The sequence below is a fragment of the Bubalus bubalis genome, chromosome 8 (assembly GCF_019923935.1).
Source record: "Bubalus bubalis isolate 160015118507 breed Murrah chromosome 8, NDDB_SH_1, whole genome shotgun sequence".
Classification (NCBI taxonomy): domain Eukaryota; kingdom Metazoa; phylum Chordata; class Mammalia; order Artiodactyla; family Bovidae; genus Bubalus; species Bubalus bubalis.
Window position 1 is genome coordinate 107,663,900 of NC_059164.1, and position 24,058 is coordinate 107,687,957.

The window sequence follows — 24,058 nt, forward strand, 5'->3', positions numbered from 1 at the left end:
TGAAACAGAAAATCTATTCATGTTAGTTGAAAAACAGAGAGCAATCAAATAAAGTTTGTGGTTTAATAAATAGTATTTTACTGTTACCAATATCAAATTTTAGCTTACGGTTCATGTAATATGTTAGCATTTGTGGAAACTGGATAAAAAGTATTGGGAACTCTGTATTATATTTTACAACTTTTGGGGTTAATCTAGTAAAAATTAAAAGTTTAAAAATATGCTTGAAATTGAAAGGATACTTACTAGCAAAATCTGAAACAAAACAAAATGGAATAAAATGAATCCGGTAAAGATTGATAGCATGAGATTATATACAGTGTATAGATAAACCAGTAAGCCTGTTAACACTGGTGGTTTTCAATAAACCACAGGTGGTATTCAAGACTATGCATAGCTAACTCTCAGCTTGGTTAAGAAACTGCTTTGACCAAAGCAATTCTAACAAGCACGAAGAAAGCAATGAGTTAAGCACCTCCACAGTGGGGCTTGCTTTACCAGTATGCACTTTCTTAGAGCCCTTGGCAAAGAGGTCGGGGTACCACGATGGAGAGGCCATGTGGAAAAGGACACCCAGCCAAGTCTGTTCCAGAAAAGACACCACACATGTAAGTAAAGAAGCCATCTTGAACATTCCAGCCCCAACAGGGAAGCTACTGGAACAGAAATGCAATTCCCTAATCCAGCCCAATCACAGAATTGTATGGAAAAAATACATCATTATTGTCTCAGGACACTAAACTGATGATTAATGTGCCAGTAGCTGCAGGGGGGGGGGGTGCGGGGGGAGGAGGGAAGCAAGCTATCCATTTAAGATTTAAACGTGTGTTAGATACTCTGCTTAAGCCAAGGAAGACACAGAAACACGACAAACTGAGCTTATACAGAATCAGATCAGATCAGTCGCTCAGTCGTGTCCAATTCTTTGCAACCCCATGAATCGCAGCACACCAGGCCTCCCTGTCCATCACCAACTCCCGGAGTTCACTCAGACTCACGTCCATCGAGTCAGTGATGCCATCCAGCAATCTCATCCTCTGTCGTCCCCTTCTCCTCCTGCCCCCAATCCCTCCCAGCATCAGAGTCTTTTCCAATGAGTCAACTCTTTGCATCAGGTGGCCAAAGTACTGGAGTTTCAGCTTTAGCATAATTCCTTCCAAAGAAATCCCAGGGCTGATCTCCTTCAAAATGGACTGGTTGGATCTCCTTGTAGTCCAAGGGACTCTCAAGAGTCTTATCCAACACCACAGTTCAAAAGCATCAATTCTTCAGCGCTCAGCCTTCTTCACAGTCCAACTCTCACATCCATACATGACCACTGGAAAAACCACAGCCTTGACTAGACGAACCTTTGTTGGCAAAGTAATGTCTCTGCTTTTGAATATGCTATCTAGGTTGGTCATAACTTTCCTTCCAAGAAGTAAGTGTCTTTTAATTTCATGGCTGCAGTCACCATCTGCAGTGATTTTGGAGCCCAGAAAAATAAACACTGTTTCCATTGTTTCCCCATCTATTTCCCATGAAGTGGTGGGACCGGATGCCATGATCTTCGTTTTCTGAATGTTGAGATTTAAGCCAACTTTTTCACTCTCCACTTTCACTTTTATCAAGAGGCTTTTGAGTTCCTCTTCACTTTCTGCCATAAGGCTGGTGTCATCTGCATATCTGAGGTTATTGATATTTCTCCTGGCAATCTTGATTCCAGTTTGTGTTTCTTCCAGTCCAGCGTTTCTCATGATGTACTCTGCATATAAGTTAAATAAACAGGTTGACAATATACAGCCTTGACGTACTCCTTTTCCTATTTGGAACCACTCTGTTGTTCCATGTCCAGTTCTAACTGTTGCTTCCTGACCTGCATACAGATTTCTCAAGAGGTAGATCAGGTGGTCTGGTATTCCCATCTCTTTCAGAATTTTCCACAGTTTATTGTGATCCACACAGTCAAAGGCTTTGGCATAGTCAATAAAGCAGAAATAGATGTTTTTCCGGAACTCTCTTGCTTTTTTGATGATCCAGCGGACGTTGGCAATTTGATCTCTGGTTCCTCTGCCTTTTCTAAAACCAGCTTGAACATCAGGAAGCTCACGGTTCACATATTGCTGAAGCCTGGCCTGGAGAATTTTGAACATTACTTTACTAGCGTGTGAGAAGAGTGCGATTGTGTGGTAGTTTGAGCATTCTTTGGCATTGCCTTTCTTTGGGATTGGAATGAAAACTGACCTTTTCCAGTCCTGTGGCCACTGCTGAGTTTTCCAAATTTGCTGGCATATTGAGTGCAGCACTTTCACAGCATCATCTTTCAGGATTTGGAATAGCTCAGCTGGAATTCCATCACCTCCACTAGCTTTGTTCGTAGTGATGCTAAGGCCCATTTAACTTCACATTCCAGGATGTCTGGCTCTAGGTCAGTGATCACACCAACGTGATTATCTGGGCCATGAAGATTTTTTTGTATAATTCTTCTGTGTATTCTTGCCATCTCTTCTTAATATCTTCTGCTTCTGTTAGGTCCATACCATTTCTGTCCTTTTTCGAGCTCATCTTTGCATGAAATGTTCCTTTCGTATCTCTGATTTTCTTGAAGAGATCCCTAGTCTTTCCCATTCTGTTGTTTTCCTCTATTTCTTTGCATTGATCGCTGAAGAAGGCTTTCTTATCTCTTCTTGCTATTCTTTGGAACTCTGCATTCAGATGTTTATATCTTTCCTTTTCTCCTTTGCTTTTCGCGTCTCGTCTTTTCACAGCTATTTGTAAGGCCTCCCCAGACAGCCATTTTGCTTTTTTGCCTTTCTTTTCTGTGGGAATGGTCTTGATCCCTGTCTCCTGTACAATGTCACGAACGTCATTCTATAGTTCATCAGGCACTCCATCTATCAGATCTAGGCCCTTAAATCTATTTCTCACTTCCACTGTATAATCATAAGGGATTTTATACAGAATGCTCTTACTATAAATACCTCAAAACGCTGACTAAAATAGAGTAAGCACATAAGACTGTTCTCTGTAATAATGTAACTGGCCTTTCAAGAGAGGGAATTCCCCCAAATTTGGGGACAGGGGTGGTGGATAACAAGAGGAAGTTGAAATCTCATGAGAGATTGCATCAGAGTAGACTCATGCTAAGACAGGGAGCAAGACAGGAAGTAGAGGAAGTCAAGCAGAAGCAGGGTGTGATTCGGGGCCTGTTCTTTAGGGTTCTGACACCAACACAGGACAGGAAAAGAAATCATGGTAAATGCAAGGCAGAGATTTGGAGCTGAGCATCCTAGCAAGTCAACTTAAACAGTCTACCTCATTCTCTAAATACACGCAACAGAACACAGTACAGGAGACACAAGAACAAATGAGCAGTCCTGTCTTGCCCTCCAGCAACTCAGACAAGCATACCAACCAATCACAGCACCACTCAGTACGTGACCCTGCGTCCTCAACCTCGACCTGCTTCTTTGATCTCAAGTCCCTTGCCTTTCCCAAACTTCAGAACTAGACAACCCTTCCTCTTAGATATAAGTAGCAAACTCAGAAATACCAAAAAGAACCCCTCCAAAATACTATAAAAATGAAGACAAAACTAAAATTATGTCCTGACCCACTCCAACTGCATTCTAGGTACTTATGACAGGCATCACTGCCTTGCTAAGTCAACACACTGTAGAGATGCCAAATACTTCTTAATGTAAATGTCTGGACATCCACGTTACAGGAAAAATTATTTTTAGTGTAACCGTGTCCCATATGTTGTTTGCTAAATCTTTTTTATTTGCTAAAACTAGCAACACTAACCATTTATATAATTCAGGATCTAGGCTCCTCGGGGGAAACAAAACAAAACTCAAGGATTTCTCAACCACTTTGATCTCAGTTTACCTGAGCATTCACTGATCAATTATGGATCTACTATTGGCAAAGCATTAGTAGCATCCTCCTAGCATTTTATATGCTTGTCACATAATCATACACTGTAATTATCCTAAAAATAGTGTCTAGTCAATGATTAGAGACACGATGAACAAAACTATTGCATTAGGAAGGCTCAATTAAGCAAAATATCCTGACAAGCAGCTGAGGCAGGGGAATTTTTTAAATCTCAGATAGATTTTAGCTGAAGATGAAAGACAGCATCATAAAAACCATTCAAGAAGTCACAAGACCTCAGTCACTAGACTGGAACTCAGCAGGACTCTCCATTTGACATACGTTAGAATGGGTAGAAAGCAAAACAGAGGTGAATTTCCAGATCCAAAGAAGCTAGACTCCTGGGAATATTAGAAAAGGCCTTCCTTCGAGAAAAACATAAGTGAGCCACCTCATCTGAGATAAAAAATGACAAGTGTATCCTGGAAATTCTTACCAGGACAAGAGCGCTCAGATCCTGACGCTATGATTAGTGACAGCAATTCCTGAGGACTGCGCTGGAACTCCAGGAAGTCATCTCTGTGGGCAGCTTTGGCAACTGCACCCCACCCCAAGTATCTACCCTATCCAACCTGCTTCCCCTCTCCAACAGAACTTCAGTGTACCTAGGTGGTAGTATGTCTCTACCCCAGTCCTAAGCAATAAGCTGTGACCAGCCAAACCTGTCATGACAGCATGACTCCACGTGACTGGTCTCTAGAAACAGCCATGTGACCAAATCTGGGACAAAATAACATAAAACAAAAGTCAATTATGTAAATCTTCTGGGAGAAAACCTTTTCTCTTCTCATATAAAAGGATGAATGAGGCTGCCTGTCCCTTTTTTTAAATCTCAGCATCCTATCCTCTTCTTGCTGCTTGGAATGAAACTATGAAGTCCACACCCAACACCGTAAGGACAGACAGGCACAAAGAACACAGCTGCATCCCTATCGACAGAACTGAGCTGCTCCACAAGCCCTCAGCCATCTGCCTCCAGACGGCTTAACACTCAAAAAAGCAGACCCCTAATTGTTTAACCTACTGTGAGACGGCTTTCTCTATTACCTAAAACCAGATGCATTCTGAACTGATACACTGTTTCCCAACTAAAGGTGGCAGTGGTCTCACTGACCAGGATGGAGCAGGACTAAAGTGGTCCTGCAAAGGACTTCCCTGGCGGCCCAGGGGTTATGACTCTGTGCTTCCACGGTAGGGGGCACTGGTTTGATCCCTGGTTGGGGAAGATCCCACATGCCATGCAATGCAACCAATTAAAGAGAGAGAGATATTTAAAATAAATTTTTAAATAAAGTGGTCCCACAGAGAAGAGATACAGAGTTTGGGAAAGCTTTCAAAGGAAAGAAATAAAACTGTATCAGGCATTCTGCACATACACATACAAAATCAGCACTGCAGAAAGCTTACATCTCAGGCTGTGCAGCCAGACTGCCTAGGTCTAAACCTTGACTCCGCCACTTACTAGACTTGAGACCCTGGGCAAAACAGTCAAGGTCTCCATGCCTCAGTATTCCAATCTCTAAAATGGGAGTAACACTATCCTCCCTCCTAAGAGTGAGTTGTGAGAACAAACAACATAATACTTATAAAACTCTAGGAACAGCTCGTCACATACAGCAAGCTCTCAGCAAACATTCAAAATCATCACCATCATCTTTACGCTCATAATGCAAACACAAGTTGCTATCACACAGACACAAAGAGACAAAAAGGAGTAAGTATACTTTATGCAGCTCACACATGGCTCCAACTGTGTGGTACAAGTGAGCAGAAAATTCCTCGCAGAACTCAACCATCGTTCAAGTGTTCTCGTCTCAACTGAGTGGTTCTTCTGAGTCTGTCAATAGCTGCCATCAGCAACTCCAGCTCTTAAAGAGGCCATAAAAATGATTCGATTTCATAACTATAAGACTGACTAAACATGAGCCATTTGCACTTCAGAAAACAGTTGAAGGGCAAAAGTGTAATGTCAGACTTTATCTCAAGCACTGTTCTTACCTGGCAAGTGGAAACAATAACTCATCTCCTAACAGTATTAGAAAGGGTGAATTTACGATCGATTTCAAGTACACATACTACAGTATGCATAATCCTTTCAGTTTTCTACTATCACAGACCAATACACGCTTCAGCTGAACCATTTGTTTCTGTGAATGACATAAGCACAAACCAGCACACACCTGGGTTCCTCTCACATGAGATTTTTTTTTTTCTTTTTAATCAACAAGAATTACTGCACGCACATAATGACAGGTCCACTGAAAACAAGAAACACGAATTCAGGAAGATGAGTTGATAACAGGCAATAGAGAACTTTGAAAAACCAAGTGTTCCTATGACAATGGTCATTTTAATCAAGAAAGAGACAGCAGAAATTTAGAGGAAAACTATTGTGCAGTGTTGAAAAAAAACTGTATTAAAGTTTCGACCAGGCTGCAAAACTTTCAAAACTCACCTGACTTTGAAAATTATAATAGTCATTGGCACTAGACACCCATAAATCCCCATCCTTATCTCATTTTTCCCCAGGCCTACCCCATTCCCGATACTTATATGTCAATGTTCCTAGCCTTTCAAGTCTATCACAAAAATATCAGCTTCTCTTACCTACCATTCCTTGGGTACCTCACCAATCCCAAATGCATCCTATTCTACTGGCAAATCTCAGAATTAAAACTGAAGTTTTATAAAATTTATAAATTAAAAAAATTTTAAACTTGGGGGCAAAACATTTTTCAGAATTGCGACACTGGTTCAGAAAAAAAGTCATTTCTTTAATTAAAAGCTAACATTTAGCACATGGGGATCACACATACAGAAATTAAAGTGCATAAAATTATACAACTGCTGCATAAATGGAAGGTTACTGACTGCTATACCCCTTTCATCTTTTTAGAGAATAAGTTGGGGAAATATACAAACAGAAATCCAAAAGGCCCTGGAGGTTCCTTCACCTTCCTCCCTACTCAAACTTCTGGATCTTTAAAAGGAACTAGCTCAGCAGGTCAGATTCCATCAAAGAACAGGCTCAGCTGAGTGGCCAAGAATCCAGGGCTCCCACTTCCATCAACTAGTACTTCCTACTGTGACAGTCGCTGAGCGCTGGCAGTCCCCACCTCCGGGACCCAATGCCTGATGATATGAGGTGCAGCTGACATAACAATAACAAGTAAAGTGTACAGTAAATGCAATGCACTTGAATCATCCCAAAGCCATTCCCCCTCTCTTCGTCCATGGAAAAACTGTCTTCCGTGAAACCAGTCTCTGGTGCCAAAAAGGTTGGGGATGGCTGACCTAGAGCTTCCAGCAAAGATATGAAACATCAGGGGATGAAATTTCTCTCTTGGAGTCATTTTCAAGACATACTTCAGTCCAGGTAAGCATCTCTCAGGTGGATGACAGCCCAGGGAATCATGCGTGATTTTCTGGGTGTCTGCTTGTATGTGTGGCCCCCAAACACCAGCTGTGCATCATGCAGTCTGGGGCATGTGTCTCACCCACTTTGCAGCTTCTCCTGCAAGGCCCTAGGAGGGTTTCCAGATGCTTTTTTTTCCTTTAACTTGTAATGCTCACAGCCTGTAATAGATCATTTATAGATCAGGAAATAGATTTCAAAGAAATTTAAAACTACCTACCTACCCACCTTTTAAATTAACAATAAAAAGAATTTAATTAGTGCTAGAGTGCCGGGAGCAGGCGAGAGACATTCCACTCATGACAAAGGTCATGAGGAAGGAGGCTCCGCATACGCAAAGGCGGGACTGAGCCTCGGGAGTGCCCCCGGATATTCTCGAGCATCTACCCCCAAAAACCAGAGTCTGCCTACTTTATTGCTTTGTGCTCTCACCTCTGACTTTACTGGGGGCTGTCCCCCACCACCATCTCGCTCTCTCTGTCAAAGAGTTAACTTACAGCTCCAATTAATAAAGTTCCTGGGCAATTAGGAGTGTTTAAATCCAAACCCCTCAGATGGCTCTCTAACTCGCCTGACAAGTTTACCCGGACACCTACAGCTATGCATACGATTGTTTACAGTCTCCCAGCCTCGAGAGGCACGGGAAGCTTAAGATATTCAAATAGCTTAGAGCCTCTCAGAGAGTTAGAAACTGTCAGAATAAAACTAGTAAAAGATTTCATTGATGAGCCAATGTTTGTTGCCAAGTTTTCACATCCCCTGAATTGTATCCTTGAATGTGTATTAATTAATATAGTTGGTATGTAGAAAAAATAAGTAGTGGCCTTGGTGTTAGTAACTTTAGACCCTTAAGGTAATAAATTCTTTCCTTTGTAAACCCATTACACATCCGCCCTATAGGAATGTAATTTTATCTTCGAAAGATGGCGCCAAACCTTAAAATAATTACTCTTAGAGAAAATAAGTCTTTGCTGATAAGTCCTTGTCAAGAGTCATAAAATGTTAATAGGCCTTCTGGCCAGAAGATGATGTAAATCACCTAAACCATTTGTATACGATAAATTTGCAGGAAAGAAACCCTGGTTTTTGATAAGCATCAAAGACTGCTGACTTTGCATCCCCTATTATCCTCTATGTGTAACTTAGGGTATAAAAGCCCTTTTTGAAAATAAAGCTACGGGCCTTGCTCACCAACACTTGGTCTCCCCATGTCTTTCTTCCCTTTAACTTCCAGCTGAGTGTCCATCTGGAGCGCGGATATCCTCTGCGACCATTTATTTGCCTGGGCTTCTAAGACCCACTCGAGAAGGTGTCTAAGGTGGGGCACCTTCCGCTATTCGAGAGGGCGCCTGCGGCCTCCGTGGTCAGAGCTAACCTGGTGTCACGGGTTATACTGATTTTCCGCGTAAACCAAGCCACTCAGCTTCTTTTCTCCACTGAATTTTCCTACTGAGCTATCCTCTTTTTATTACTCTTTATATCTCTAATTAACATCTGAATAGGTCGCCTAGCCGTCTCTCCTTCGAATACCCTGGATCAGCCGGGGCTGGACCTCGGCACTAAAGTGTAACTTTCCACAAATTTAAAAATAAGACTTCCATGCAAATATTAAATGAATGAATGCCAAAGATATTATTTGACTCACTAATTAACTAGGGTAACAGTTAAAATTTGAGTATAGGTAGGTAACCTGACCTGCCTCTTGAGAAACCTATATGCAGGTCAGGAAGCAACAGTTGGAACTGGACATGGAGCAACAAACTGGTTCCAAATAGGAAAAGGAGTATGTCAAGGCTGTATACTGTCACCCTGCTTATTTAACTTACATGCGGAGTACATCATGAGAAATGCTGGGCTGGAAAAAGCACAAGCTGGAATCAAGATTGCCGGGAGAAATATCAATAACCTCAGATATGCAGATGACACCACCCTTATGGCAGAAAGTGAAGAGGAACTAAAGAGCCTCTTGATGAAAGTGAAAGAGGAGAGTGAAAAAGTTGGCTTAAAACTCAACATTCAGAAACGAAGATCATGGCATCCGGTCCCATCACTTCATGGGAAATAGATGAGGAAACAGTGGAAACAGTATCAGACTATATTTTTCTGGGCTCCAAAATCACTGCAGATGGTGACTGCAGCCATGAAATTAAAAGACGCTTACTCCTTGGAAGGGAAGTTATGACCAACCTAGATTGCATATTCAAAAGCAGAGACATTACTCTGGCAACAAAGGTCCATCTAGTCAAGGCTATGGTTTTTCCAGTGGTTATGTATGGATGTGAGAGTTGGACTGTGAAGAAAGCTGAGCACCGAAGAATTGATCCTTTTGAACTGTGGTGTTGGAGAAGACTCTTGAGAGTCCCTTGGACTGCAAGGAGATCCAACCAGTCCATTCTATAGGAGATTAGTCCTGGGTGTTCATTGGAAGGACTGATGCTGAAGCTGAAATTCCAATACTTTGGCCACCTCATGCAAAGAGTTGACTCATTGGAAAAGACTCTGATGCTGGGAGGGATTGGGGGCAGGAAGAGAAAGGGACGACAGAGGATGAGATGGCTGGATGGCATCACCAACCTGATGGACATGAGTTTGAGTGAACTCCGGGAGTTGGTGATGGACAGGGAGGCCTGGCGTGCTGCAATTCATGGGGTCGCAAAGAGTCAGACACGACTGAGTGACTGTACTGAACTGAAGTGCCATATAAATGGAAATATGGAGTGCAATGAAAATTTACTATAGGAAATTATATACCAAATCAGGGGTCTGAAAAAGGCTTTCCTAAGGGAATAAGATCTTAACTAAGGCTTGAAGAATGAGGAAGAGTTAGAACATGAGTTTGGGTAGGCTCCAGGATGGCTCAGTTAACTAACACAAAGAGCAATTTGTGTTAGTTCTTTGGTTAGTTTATTGCTTAGTTCTTTGAACTTAACTGATTGATAAAAACAACTGTCAAGTATTTCTTTCAGCCTGGTGGCATCATGAGAAAATTACTGATATACTAAAAGTGCTACAAACAGAAAGAAAATTTAGAAATCTCTGCTACAGGGCAACGGCTTTTTTTCACGATCTCTTTTTCAGAGTTTAAATCAATTGCAACTCTACTGGATAAAAACATTTTGCATTGTGATGGATAAGAGTCATTTGCACAACGCTGTCAACTTCCACACCTACAGAGTTGCCAAGTAGCCTAGACAAAAGAAGATGAGTAAAAATTATACACCCCAAATACAGTTACTGGAAAGTCCACGCAGACAAGCCCAGAATTCCACTGAAAAGACACCAGGTAATCTCTTTTGCTCATTTTCAAGTCTGGAACAATTTCTCCACCTTACGTTTCAATCAGTACTAACAGAAATAGAGCAAAAATCACACAAGATGGGGGCAGAGCAGGGGCAGCAACAATCCAGGAGTATTTCCATCAGGAATTACAGAGCATGCCCTGCCAGCATGGTCATGCTGTAAGGGACACTCTGATCATCTGCTATTGGACACATAATGGTACAGCCTTTCTGAAAAAGACATTTGGTGACATGTCCTATTAATAGAAACTGCAGAGACTCAGATCTTTGATTCTGTAATTCCACTCAAATTTTTATTCAACATATAATAGATTATATCTATCGCATAGCATTAATTACAAAGTAATTTTAAAGGATGTGAAACAATTTAAGTAGATTTCCCAGCTTAAATGTTCTTTTCAGAAGCCTTGTAAGTCTCAAGTCCTTTCTATGTGATGCACCTAATACCCAGGATGTCCCCTAAGATGTTTATCACACTGCACTCTAACTTCTGATTTGGTAATCCATTCACTCTATTAGCCTATAATCTCCATGAAGACCTGGGTCACATATTTCCATTGCATCAATTTAGCACAGTATCACATGTATCAGTTCAGTTTAGTCGCTCAGGCGTGTCCGACTCTTTGCGACCCCATGAATCGAAGCACGCCAGGCCTCCCTGTCCATCACCAACTCCCGGAGTTCACTCAAATTCACATCCATCGAGTTGGTGATGCCATCCAGCCATCTCATCTTCTATCATCCCCTTCTCCTCCTGCCCCCAATCCCTCCCAGCATCAGGGTCTTTTCCAATGAGTCAACTCTTTGCATGAGGTGGCCAAAACCTTCCAATTAACACCGAGGACTGATCTCCTTTAGGATGGACTGGTTGGATCTCCTTGCAGTCCAAGGGACTCTCAAGAGTCTTCTCCAACACCACAGTTCAAAAGCATCAATTCTTCGGCACTCAGCTTTCTTCACAGTCCAACTCTCACATCCATACATGACCACAGGAAAAACCATAGCCTTGACTAGACAGACCTTTGTTGCCAAAGTAATGTCTCTGCTTTTGAATACGCTATCTAGGTTGGTCATAACTTTCCTTCCAAGGAGTAAGCCTCTTTTAATTTCATGGCTACAATCACCATCTGCAGTGATTTTGGAGCCCCTAAAAATAAAGTCTGACACTGTTTCCACTGTTTCCCCATCTATTTGCCATGAAGTGATGGGACCAGATGCCATGATCTTAGTTTTTTTCACTCTCCTCTTTCACCTTCATCAAGAGGCTTTTTAGTTCCTCTTCACTTTCTGCCATAAGGGTGGTGTCATCTGCATATCTGAGGTTACTAATATTTCTCCCAGCAATCTTGATTCCAGCTTGTGCTTCTTCCAGCCCAGTGTTTCTCATGATGTACTCCGCATATAAGTTAAATAAGCAGGGTGACAACATACAGCCTTGACGTACTCCTTTTCCTATTTGGAACCAGTCTGTTGTTCCATGTCCAGTTCTAACTGTTGCTTCCTGACCACATGTATAGCAGGCACTCAAATGCTGGCTCAATGAATGAAATGTTACACAGCCTAAAATATGCTTCCTCTGTGGAGATTAAAAAATAATTACAAGTATTAACAACAGAGATTATGTCAGAGATAAACCTTGAGTTATATCCCAACTATACTGATAGACCATCAGAATCATTTGCATGTATTTTGAAAATTTTAAGACTGCCAAAGGTGACATGCACACAGATACCGCTAGTGACAAGAATGAGACCACAGTGTCACACTGAGGAGACCATTCTCTGCCACTGTACGTCCTGAATGCATTATCACACTATGCATTTCCACAGACAACAATAAACCTTGAAAGAAAACCATCATACACTTCTAGCTTAAAGGAAGTTTGTAATAATGATAAGTATCATCCTTAAATATGATGGAGATTTTTTTTGTTTGTCTTAATCATGCTAAAAAGGAATCTTATATGTTCCTTTGGCCAGTGCTTCTCAAACTTTAAAGGAGCTAAGACTCATGTAGTGGTCCTGTTAAAATGTCAGTTCTCCTTCTGTCAATCAGAAGTGGGGCCTGAGACTGCATTTCTTACATGTCCCAGGTAATGCCAACAGTGTTAGCATGGCAAAGTCAATCTAAGTATTAGGGTCTCACACAAGAAAACTTACAAATACCAACTGCTAAGTCGCTTCAGTCGTGTCCAACTCTGTGCGACCCCATAGACGGCAGTCCACCAGGCTCCGCCGTCCCTGGGATTCTCCAGGCAAGAACACTGGAGTGGGTTGCCATTTCCTTCTCCAGTGCATGAAAGTGAAAAGTGAAAGTGAAGTCGCTCAGTCATTTCCGACTCTTCGCGACCCCATGGACTGCAGCCTACCAGGCTCCTGCACCCATGGGATTTTCCAGGCAAGAGTACTGGAGTGGGTTGCCATTGCCTTCTCCTACAAATACCAACAAGGGTATGAAAAGCTCAGTTCTCCTGCGGGGTTTTTTTGGAGTCCTAAAATACTCTCTCTGATGATTTATCAGAACCTTCCTGATCAGGATTTTCAACATCCTGTGGATGTTACAGTTTAAAATACAGAAAACACAGAAACAGAAGAGGGGTCATCACTCCAGATTCCATGCAAGTTAAAAGCATATTAAAGGAATAAAAGGAACAACTCTACACTCACAAATTTTTGATAACCCAGATGAAATGGACCAATTCCTTGAGAAGACACAGTCTGCCAACACTCACACAAGAGTAAATAGTGTGAACAGATCATTCAAGAAACTGAATCAATAAATAACCTTGAAAACAGAAAACATGGGACCCAGATGGATTCACTGGCGAATTCTACAAATATCTAAGGAGGAAATCATACCAATTCCAAAGAATCATACCAATTCTATCTCTTTCACAGGATATAAGCAGGAAAACTTCCTACTGCATTTGATGAGGCAATCATTACCCTGATGCTAAAACCAAAGACATTACAAGCAAAGTAGAGATCAGTATCTCCCATGATCAAAAATTCAAAAATCCTTGACAATATATTAGCATATTGAATTCCAAAAATGTATGGAGAGAATTATATACCACAACCAAGAAGGCTTTATTTCAGGTATGCAAGACTGATTTGACAACCAATGTAATCCATCACACAAGCAGACTAAAAAAGAAAAATAACATGATTATTTCACCTCATGCAGAAATATCATTTTAAAAACTCCAACACAAAAGTAGGAACGGAGGCCAACTTTCTCAACTTGATAAAAGACTACCTACAAAATACCTACAGCAAACATCACACTTAAGAGGGAGAAACTCAAAGTTTTCCCACTGGTTCCCAGTGAGGTATTGACAAAAATATTAGACAAATATATCAATGGAGAATAGAAACAGAGAGCCCAGAAATAGCCCCTCATATAAACAGTCAACTTATTTTTGTCAAAGGAACAAAGGTAAGACAATGGAGCAAAGATAAGCTTCCAGGACAAATGAACACACCCTACAAAAATACGAAAGTAGATACAGACCTTATAGCTCCACAAAGCCACCTAAAAATGGATCGAAGACTCAAATGAAAAATGCAGAACTATAAAATGACTAGTATATAAGAAGTAAACCTACATGACCATGGGTATAGCGATGCCTTCACAGGTACAACAACTAAAAGCACAATCTATGAAAGAAAGAACTGATAAACTGGCTTTCCTTAAAGTTAAAAACTTCTCCTCTGCAAAGGACAACATCAAGAGAATGAGAAGACAAGCCATAGCCTGGGAGTAACTATGTTCAAATGATACATCTGATAAAAGACTTTTTCAAAATATATAATGCAAAGAACATTTAAACTCAATATTAAGAAAACAAAACAACTCAATTAAAAAATGAGACAAAGACCTTATTAAATGCCTCACCAAACAAGCTATACATGTGCCAACTAAGCCCATGAAAACAAGCTGTGCTTTGAATGCCATCAGGGAAAAACACACATTAAAACAATACCACAGATACAAATACACACCTACTGGAATGGCCAAACCTGGATTACAGACAACAACAAATGCTGGTGATCAACAGAATTCTCATACCCTGCTGGTGGGAGAGTCAAAGTGACTTTGGAAGATAGTTGGCTGGTCTCCTACAAACCTAAACCTAACCTTACCATACAATCCAGCAATTGCATCCGTTGCTTTTTACCCAAAGCAGCTGAAAACTTATGTCCACACAAAAACCTACACATGAATATTTATCATAAGTTTATATTCCTAACTGGCAAAACCGGGACGCAACCAAGAAGTCTTTCAACAGGTAAACGGGTAAACTGTGGTAGCACTAAGAAGAAACAAGCTACCAAGCCATGAGAAGACATGGAGCAACCTTAAATGTATATTAATACGTAAAAGAAGCCAATCTGAAAAACCATACACTGTATGATTCCTACTATCATGATATTCTTGAAAAGGTAAAATCATAAAAAAAATAAAAAGATCAGTGTTGCAGGGATAGATGAACAGGCAGAGCACTGAGGGTTTTTAGGGCAGTGAAAAATGCTCTATATGATTCTGTAAGGATGGACATATTTCATCAGACATTTGTCCAAAACCATGGAATGTACAACAGCAAGAGTGAACCTTACTGTGAACAATGGACTTTGGGTGATTCCTGTCTACCACTGTCAGCTCATCAAACACACTGTAACAAACGCACCACTCTAGTAACAAATGTAGCACTCTCGTGGGGATGTTGACAATGGAGGACACGATCTATGCTTGTGTACAGGGCATATGAGAACTCTACACACCTTCCTCTCAATTGTGTTGTAAACCTTAAAGTACCTCTAAAATATAAAGTCTTTTAAAAAATGAAACACAGGCTCTCAGTAAGCATTCTTGAGAAAAGCATCTGATTACTAATGCCTACGCTGGCATAGTGGATCTGAGAAGTATGAAATGTAAGGAAAATTGCTGGTACCTCTTCCATATAAAAGAGTTTACGCTACATAACAGGCACTCCAAGTAACTGCTGAAAAAATAACTACAATATTTAGCCTGGAATAAAGGAGGAAAAAAAGAAAAATCTGGTTAAGGTATGTCCGTATTTGAAAGCAATTAGGACAGCATATTAAGAATCAGAAATATCACTTTGCTGACAAATATCCATATAGTCGAAGCTATGGTTTTTCCAGTACAGACATGACAGTTGGACCATAAAAAAGGCTGAGTGATGAGGAAGTGATGCTTTTGAACTGTGGTGCTGGAGAAGACTCTTGAGAGTCCCTTGGACAGCAAGGAGATCAAACCAGTCACTCCTAAAGGAAATCAACACTGAATATTCATTGGAAGGACTGAAGCTCCAATACTATAGCCACGAGATGCAAAGAGCTGACTGACTGGGAAAGACCCTGATGCTGGGAAAGATGCAGGAGGGGATGACAGGGGATGAGATGTTTGCATGGCATTATTGACTCAATGGACATGAGTCTGAGAAAACTCCGGGAGACAGTAAAGGATAGGGAAGCCTGGCGTGCTACAGTCCACGGAGTCGCAAAGAGTCAGACATGACTGAGCAACTGAACAATAAAAAGCAGAAAGCAGGCACCCCATCTCCAGCTCATCAGGTAAAAAATCCTCCTGCAATGCACAAGACATGCAGGTTCAATCCCTGCATCAGGAAGATCCCCTGGAGAAGGAAATGGCAACCCACTCCAGTATTCTTGCCTGGAGAATCCCATGGATAGTGGAGCCTGGCAGGCTACAATCCATGGGGTTACAAAGAGTGGGACACAAAGAAGGGACTATGTACAAGTAGAAAGCAAGTGAAAGTCTTCTGATTTCAGTTAGAAATAAGAAAACTAAAGGTCAATTTCAGCTTATTTGAAGCATACATTTTTCACAATCAGTTGACCAACAATAGGATGTATTTTCTCAAAAAGACAGAGCTACCTGAACATGTTCAAGCAAGAAAGCCAGACAGCCATCTCAGAGGGGCACCATCAAAGACACACTTGCCCCAGGAACACAAAGGGTTTCAAAGATTTTCTCTCCAAGCACAGGATTCACTACTCACAGCATTTGTACTCACATGAGCTATAAACTGCAAGAGCAGTTTTCCTCCTTTGAGAAAGAAAAATAAAGTCGCCTCAACATAAGCATCAGCAATTGGGCCACGAGCCCAATTTATACAACTTACACATGACCCAAGAGTAAATCAAAGCTTAAATTCTCTAAAGACATAAAAACAAAGGGAACTATTCCGTGGTGATAAATGAACACTTTCAAAGACAGTGGTGTGATAAAGATACAGGAATACTCTCAGAATGAAATCCATTTGTTTGAGCATCTGTTTGCCACCTACAAAGAATAATAACTCTTTCTGATGAATTTTAACAAGAAGGAAGGGAATACAATTCATTTGAAAGAGAAGTTAAGGCACAAATACACCTTATTTTCCTAGAGAACCTTCAAAGACATCTAGTGTTAATGAATCAAAATCCACAGAAGATTTTTTTTTTTTTTTGGAGTGATCAAGCCATAACATTTGAGCACTGAGAATATCAGAACTGCCCCCACAGCTTCACTCCATATTTTCAATTGTTTTGTTTAAAAGAATAGTATTATTTCTGAAAATGCTACAAAGGACTGATTTACAAGATTTTTCAAAATTGGGATTACTTTTAAACTCACTTTAGAAGCTTTCCTTTAGGAAAGCATGCAGCTATTAAAATGCTAATATGTAAGGATGTGGGAAGTGGGTGCTGCAGAGACTTAACACCACTAAAACGAAGAAAATTGATTCTCTAGATGATGTGGAAAAGATGGCTTATAAAGTTAATGAGATATTACTTATGGCAAAAGAAACAATTTGGCCACTAAGAATGAGGATGAACCAAACATTTTTGTCATCAAATATATAATGAAACTAATTAAAACAACAAAAATTAAGGCAAATATGAAAATCAAACAAAATACACGAAAAAGTTAAACTACAAACACATAAAGTATAGTTGTGACAGAAAAGTCTTTGTACATTAGAAATAAATTGAAGAGAACAAAAAGGAAGAATTCCAACAATTATGAGTTATACAACAAGGAAGAAGAAGAGTCAGCAACATTCAAGAGACCTGAAAACTACCTAGAATGGATTTCTAATTGAGCAGGAGAGTAAAGTAAGAGGTTGTTGTTGTGTGAGTGCTAGCCATGTCCAGCTCTTTGAGACCCCATGGATTGTAGCCCGCCAAGCTCCTCTGTCCATGGAAATTTCCAGGCAAGAATACTGGAATGGGTTGCCATTTCCTCCTCCAGGGGATATTCCAGACTCAGGGATCAAACCCATGTCTCTTGAGTCTCCTGCAATGGCAGATGGATTCTTTACCTGGGAGCCCAAAATAAAAGGATTAACCCCTGAAACTGGAAAATCCACTAGTTTGCCTCCTGGATATCTTAATTAGCCCTGGATAGCAAAGATATCACAATCCTTAAACTGAAGATTTAGCCTGAGGTCTACGTGCCATCTACAAAGGGATGAAAATGTCTTAAAAAAAAAAAAGCAAGTTTCCCAAGTTTCAAAGCAGGCAAACTGCCTTAAACAACAGAAAAGCTGTGTTGATCATAAGAAAAACATACAATCAAAAAACCCAGACACGGTCCTAGTTCTGTCTCTAATCCCTGTTTCCAAAGGCTTTCCATGGAAAATAAACATTCTACTCCCTGTGTATGAAGCTTGTTCCAAAAGTCCCAGTCTACGAGTTGGCGCTTGCTGATATGAATAAGAACAAAATATCTGACAAATTATCACAAACTAAATGTAAAGTGTTTCTAGTGAAACTTTAGCGTCTAAATAGAGACAGGCTAGAAGTATAAACTATACATGTGGAGTTTGAAGGTTTAGTACAAAAATGTCAATTACTGCATTCATAATTGTTTATTTCTTATTACATGCTTAATTATATCAGTTTAGATGTATTAGGTTAAATAAAAGGTAAAATTAAGTTCATCTGTTTTCCCTTTTTAAAGAGGCTACTAGAACAATTTAAATTACTTATGAAATTTAGGTACTTAGGAAGTGTTGAATGACTAAGAGGACATATTGTACAGAAGCACAAAACAGCAGCTAAGTAAGACTGAAATCGACTCTGTGATTCATCTACCAGTGATATGACAGGGTCTTTAAAGGGGTAATTAAGGTAAAAGGAAGTCGTAAGAGCGGCACTAACCCGGAAGGACAGGTACCTTTTAAAGAACAGATCAGAACCCAGGGGACACACAGAGCAAGGGGGAGCACGTGAGGGCACAGGAAAGGCAGCGCTCTGCAAACACGGAGAGGCCTCGGAAGAAACCAAACGTGAATCTCTGACTTTTGGCAGAAGAACTGTGAGAAAAACTTCTTTAAGCCACTCAATCTATAGCACGTTGTTATGGCAGCTTCAGTAAACTAATACATTGTTCCAAATAATTAAGATTTTTTCAATAACCGATGGGAGTTTTATTTCTCACAGTGAAATGACAAGACTCAGTGCTTCCGTCACACTAGCCTTATTTCAAACCCTCAACAGCTACGTGGATTAGCCCAGACCTAAAGAAAAGTACAAACCAGAAATTCCTATTCCTAAGAAGAATGCTTAACTACTTCAGCTTTGTGACCAAAAAGCATCTTACTACTACACTGAAGAATTTTTAATCTGTAACTTAAAAAAAATGCAAATAACTCAGATCTACCCTTACATCATTCTTACAAGGATTTACAAACAGAGACTAAAGAAGGGAGTTAACAGTTTAGGGCTATGTTTGGTACTAAGCATGTCATCACCAAGGGTTCTTGAGAGGTCTGCTGCTGAACTAGTGATCCAGGTAGCCACTCATTTATATTACAAAGGAGTCTGAACTCTAGGTACAGACTACCCAGGGATGCCCAAACCAGCCTCTAGTAAATCAGAGAATGCTACTATCCATCTTCATGTTTTATACTCCTTTTATGGGTATAATCAGGCATTTTCAATGGAGAATAAGTTCCAGAAATACAAAAATAACAGGAACACTGTACTGAATGAGATATTCTCAACACGGTTCCACTTAACCATGAGGCATCAAAACACTATGACCACTATTAAAAATTTCATGCACCCAGAAATAATAAATTCAATAAGTATAGAAGAAAACTACACACAGAACTCAGGGAAAAGAACAGGCTGCCTACCTGAACACATTTACTAAATAAATAGCTATCTCCTTTGAGAACTATAGAAAAAAGAAGGGATTCAAAATTTAATAATATAAAAAAGTTCATTTAGTACAAAGTATTTTCCATTTGCATTGATTCTACCTCTTAAACTTGCTTTTTGTACTTTAAAGTAGCTTAAATTGGACCACGGACTTCATGTTTGTATGTATTTTTATTTTATATAAAGAAACTAAGGCTCTAAGAAATTGAAAGACATGTCCAAGGTCACATATCTAGTGAAGAGGATAGCTAAAACATAAACCTGGACTTCGAGGCCCACAACTTTTCTACAGGTTTTACAGTGTTGAAGTATTAAAACCATGCCCAGCACACAGTGTTACAGAAATGTTAGTTGTTACAAGAACGTGTAATATAATTATGCTGATTTGATCAAGTGTGTGCCCATAATACTTAAAAGGGTAATTCAATTCATAATAAACCTCAACAATGGTAACTCAGCTCAGAATAAATAACTCCCAAGAGCATTACGGTCAGAGAAATCTTTTTAAAATTTAAATATATATAATTTTTTTGCAAAGAAAGGTAGAGTGATAGATAAAAGGTTTTCTAGCACAAATTTTGGAGAAGGAAATGGCAACCCATGCCAGTGTTCTTGCCTGGAGAATCCCAGGGATGGGGGAGCCTGGTGGGCTGCCGTCTCTGGGGTCACACAGAGTCGGACACGACTGAAGTGACTTAGCAGCAGCAGCAGCAGCACAAATTTATGATGAAATTATGTGGGGAAAATAAAATGGAATTTTTGAGTTGGAGTTTATCATGTATTTTTAAGTGAATGATGGTTCATACCAAAACTGCTGTGTTTTTTTATTCCATCAGATCAATTTAAAAGGGATATAAAAGCTTTATTTATCAATACTCAATATTAAAGGACATTTAAAATATGAGGGACAATGTTTCGAGATTTAAAATCCTGAACCCAATCCATAGGCAGCCCTAGTTTGGAACAAGCATCTGGAAGCTATTTTGAGAATGAGAAAATTTAAACATGGTGGGGTATTAGATACTTTGAAATCTGACATGGAAAAGTAAAGTGGTGAACTGAATAAAGCAACTTACATTATGTTCTCATTTTGGTTTAAAAACGTCTGTGTATTCATACATAAGAATATCTAGAGGGATATCAATACCAATGTATACACAACAAATGTACCCAAGTGGAGAGAAGAGTGGCAATCTCCGAGAGGCTGAAATACCGCATTTTTATTTCATCTTTTATCTATATCTTTTTATAACGCATATATACTATGTTGTAAAAATATACAAAAATGCCTAGATACCAGTACTTTAGTAAACTAGAAATTACAGTCTCTGTAATTGGTTGCTCTATGTCTTAAGTCTGTGAAATAAGCACATGTAAGTTAATGATCCTGAGGAAGGTTTTACTTTTACTTTAGCTGCAAAGTGTTTGAAATAAATATACTTTACTTTCAAGCATACGGAGTTCTAAATACAAAGATTCATAATAAAAACTGAAATGATCACAGACACTACAAGAAAAAAAAATTTCAGATTTTTAAGAATATTGGAAAACGCACCTATATTAACAGAGTTTAAAATAGCAATAGTATGTGCTTACCATATGTGCTTAAATATTATTCAATTTTAAAAACCTCTAGATGAAACGTTAAGGCAATGAATAAAATAAATAAAATGTCTCCATTCTTACTGTATCAGTGTTAAATGCTTTACAGATACTCTTTAATCTTCATACCTCTCCTTGAAAAGTGTCCTTCTCTCTATCTCATTGATGAGAAAATCAAGACTTAAAGAACTATGTATTCAGAACACATAAACTCCTACTTGTAATCCTTTTGCAATATATACATGTATCAAATCAAAAATAATACATTATATATCAATTATATCTCAATTAAAAGAAAAAATCCTACACATCAAATTTTAAAAAATCAAAGACAACCCAATAGAAAAATGGCAAGAATGACCATCATCAAAAAGTTTACAAGTAATAAATAAATGCTTGAGAGGGTGTGGAGAAAAGGAAACCTTCCTACATTGTTAATGAGAATACAAATTCGTGCAGCCACAAAGGCGAACAGTGTGGAGCTTCCTTAAACTAAAACCAGAGTTAACATATGATGCAGCCATCCCTGGGCTTCCCAAGGGGTGCACTGGTAAAAGAATCCACCTGCCGAAGCAGGAGACGCAATAGACACGGGTTCAACCCCTGGATTGGGGAGATACCCTGGAGGAGGAAATGCCAATCAGCTCCAGTATTCTTGCCTGAAAAATCCCATGGACAGAGGAGCCTGGAAGGCTACAGTCCATGGGGTCCCAAAGAATCAGACATGACTGAGCAACTGAGCATGCACCAGCAATTCCACTCCTGGGCATACAACCAGAAAAGATGAAAACTTTAATTTGAAAAAAGACACATGCACTTCAATGTTCACAGCAGCACTATTTACAATAGCCAAGACATGGAAGAAGCCTAACTGTGGTGTGTGTGTGTGCGTATACACAGACACACACAGACACACACACATAACAGTACCCAGCCCTATAAAAAAAACAATGAATGGACCTAGAAATTATCATACTAACTCAGATAAAGACAAATATCATATGATCTCATTTATGTGGGATCTAAAAAAATGATACAAACGAACTTATTTACAAAACAGACTCACAAACATAGGGAGCAAACTTGTGACTGCCAAACGAGAAACAGGGGGAATGGATAAATTAGGGATTTAAGATTAATCCTTAATCTTCTCTGGTAGCTCAGGGCTTCCCTGGTAGCTCAGTTGGTAAACAATCCGCCTGCAATGCAGGAGACCTGGGTTCAACTCCTGGGTCGGAAAGATCCACTGGAAAAGGGATAGGCTACACACTCCAGTATTCTTGGGCTTCCCTTATGGCTCAGCTGGTAAAGAATCCACCTGCAATGAGGGAGACCTGGGTTTGATCCCTGGGTTGGGAAGATCCCCCATGGAGAAGGGAAAGGCTACCCACTCCAGTATTCTAGCCTAGAGAATTCCATGGACTGTATAGTCCATGGGGTCGCAAAGAATCAGACACGACTGAGAAATTTTCACTTTCAAGATTAATAGGTACACACTACTATATATAACATAAATGCCAAGGACCCACTGTATACCACATTACAACACCTTATAATAACATACAATGGAAAAGAATCTGAGAAATAGAGATACAGACATAATTAATAGATGCAGATATAACTGAATCACTTTGCTGTACACCTGAAACATTATAAATCAACTATATGAAGAAAAAAAGTAAAGTGGCAAGAGACAAATATTTCACATTAACAACAGACAGTATCCGCATTCTGCCATAAAGGAAATGCAAATTAAAATCAGAGATTCCTCTTACCCACCAGAATGGCTAAAGCTTCACAATAAGAATTCTAAGGACTGAAAAAGAACACTCCAGGGGATTACTGTAGCATGAGCTAGGGTCAAAGTATTGAAGCTCCAATCATTGTTCACATAGTAAATAGTGGTGAGTTCTGCCTGGCTTGGACAGAGGTGAGTGATTAAAAAAAAATAAGTATTCTGGAAAAGTAGTTAAGAATCAGATGGTGAAGGGCCTTTAAAGGTCAGGATAAGGACTTTAACCTGTATACAATTAGCAATTCTGAACCATGACATGGATGACACAATTTAATCGAGTTTTAAAGGTATATAAAGGCTGTTTCATAGAGAATGTTCCAGAGATGGAAGGACACAGAAACTTTCAAAAATCTTTCTATCTCCTATCCTGCAATAAATTTCTCTGTCTTCCACAGTTTGGTTTAACCTCACTGCTCAACCACTCTTCCAAAACCTCCACCTGTTCACTCAACCTTCTTTCTTCTTTGCTAGTCACCAGATGGGAAAAGGCAATGGCAACCCACTCCAGTACTTTGCCTGGAAAATCCCATGGACAGAGGAGCCTGGTAGGCTGCAGTTCATGGGGTCGTGAGGAGTCGGACACGACTGAGCAACTTCACTTTCACTTTTCACTTTCATGCACTGGAGAAGGAAATGCAACCCACTCCAGTGTCCTTGCCTGGAGAATCCCAGGGATGGGGGAGCCTGGTGGGCTGCCGTCTACGGGGTCGCACAGAGTCGGACACGACTGAAGCGACTTAGCAGCAGCAGCAGTAGTCACCAGATGGAACTGAATTAGTTCCCAGCCAGATGCAGGACCGAGCTTTCAATCAAGGAAGGCCCAGGGCCT

The 24,058-nt window shown here is 40.0% G+C and overlaps 1 protein-coding gene across 9 annotated transcripts in view; it reads right to left on the minus strand.

Annotated features, from left to right (window-relative positions):
• TPK1 (thiamin pyrophosphokinase 1) overlaps positions 1-24,058 on the minus strand; it is a 386,269-nt gene that overhangs the window by 357,136 nt on the left and 5,075 nt on the right. For 6 of the 9 annotated variants that reach the window (XM_044947010.1, XM_044947011.1, XM_044947012.1 and 3 more), the window contains exon 3: positions 7,420-7,494. The exons of the other annotated variants lie outside the window; for them this stretch is intronic. In XM_044947010.1, coding sequence (XP_044802945.1) covers positions 7,420-7,494 — 75 coding nt within the window. The remainder of the gene's footprint in view (positions 1-7,419; positions 7,495-24,058) is intronic. 9 annotated transcript variants of the gene reach the window in all.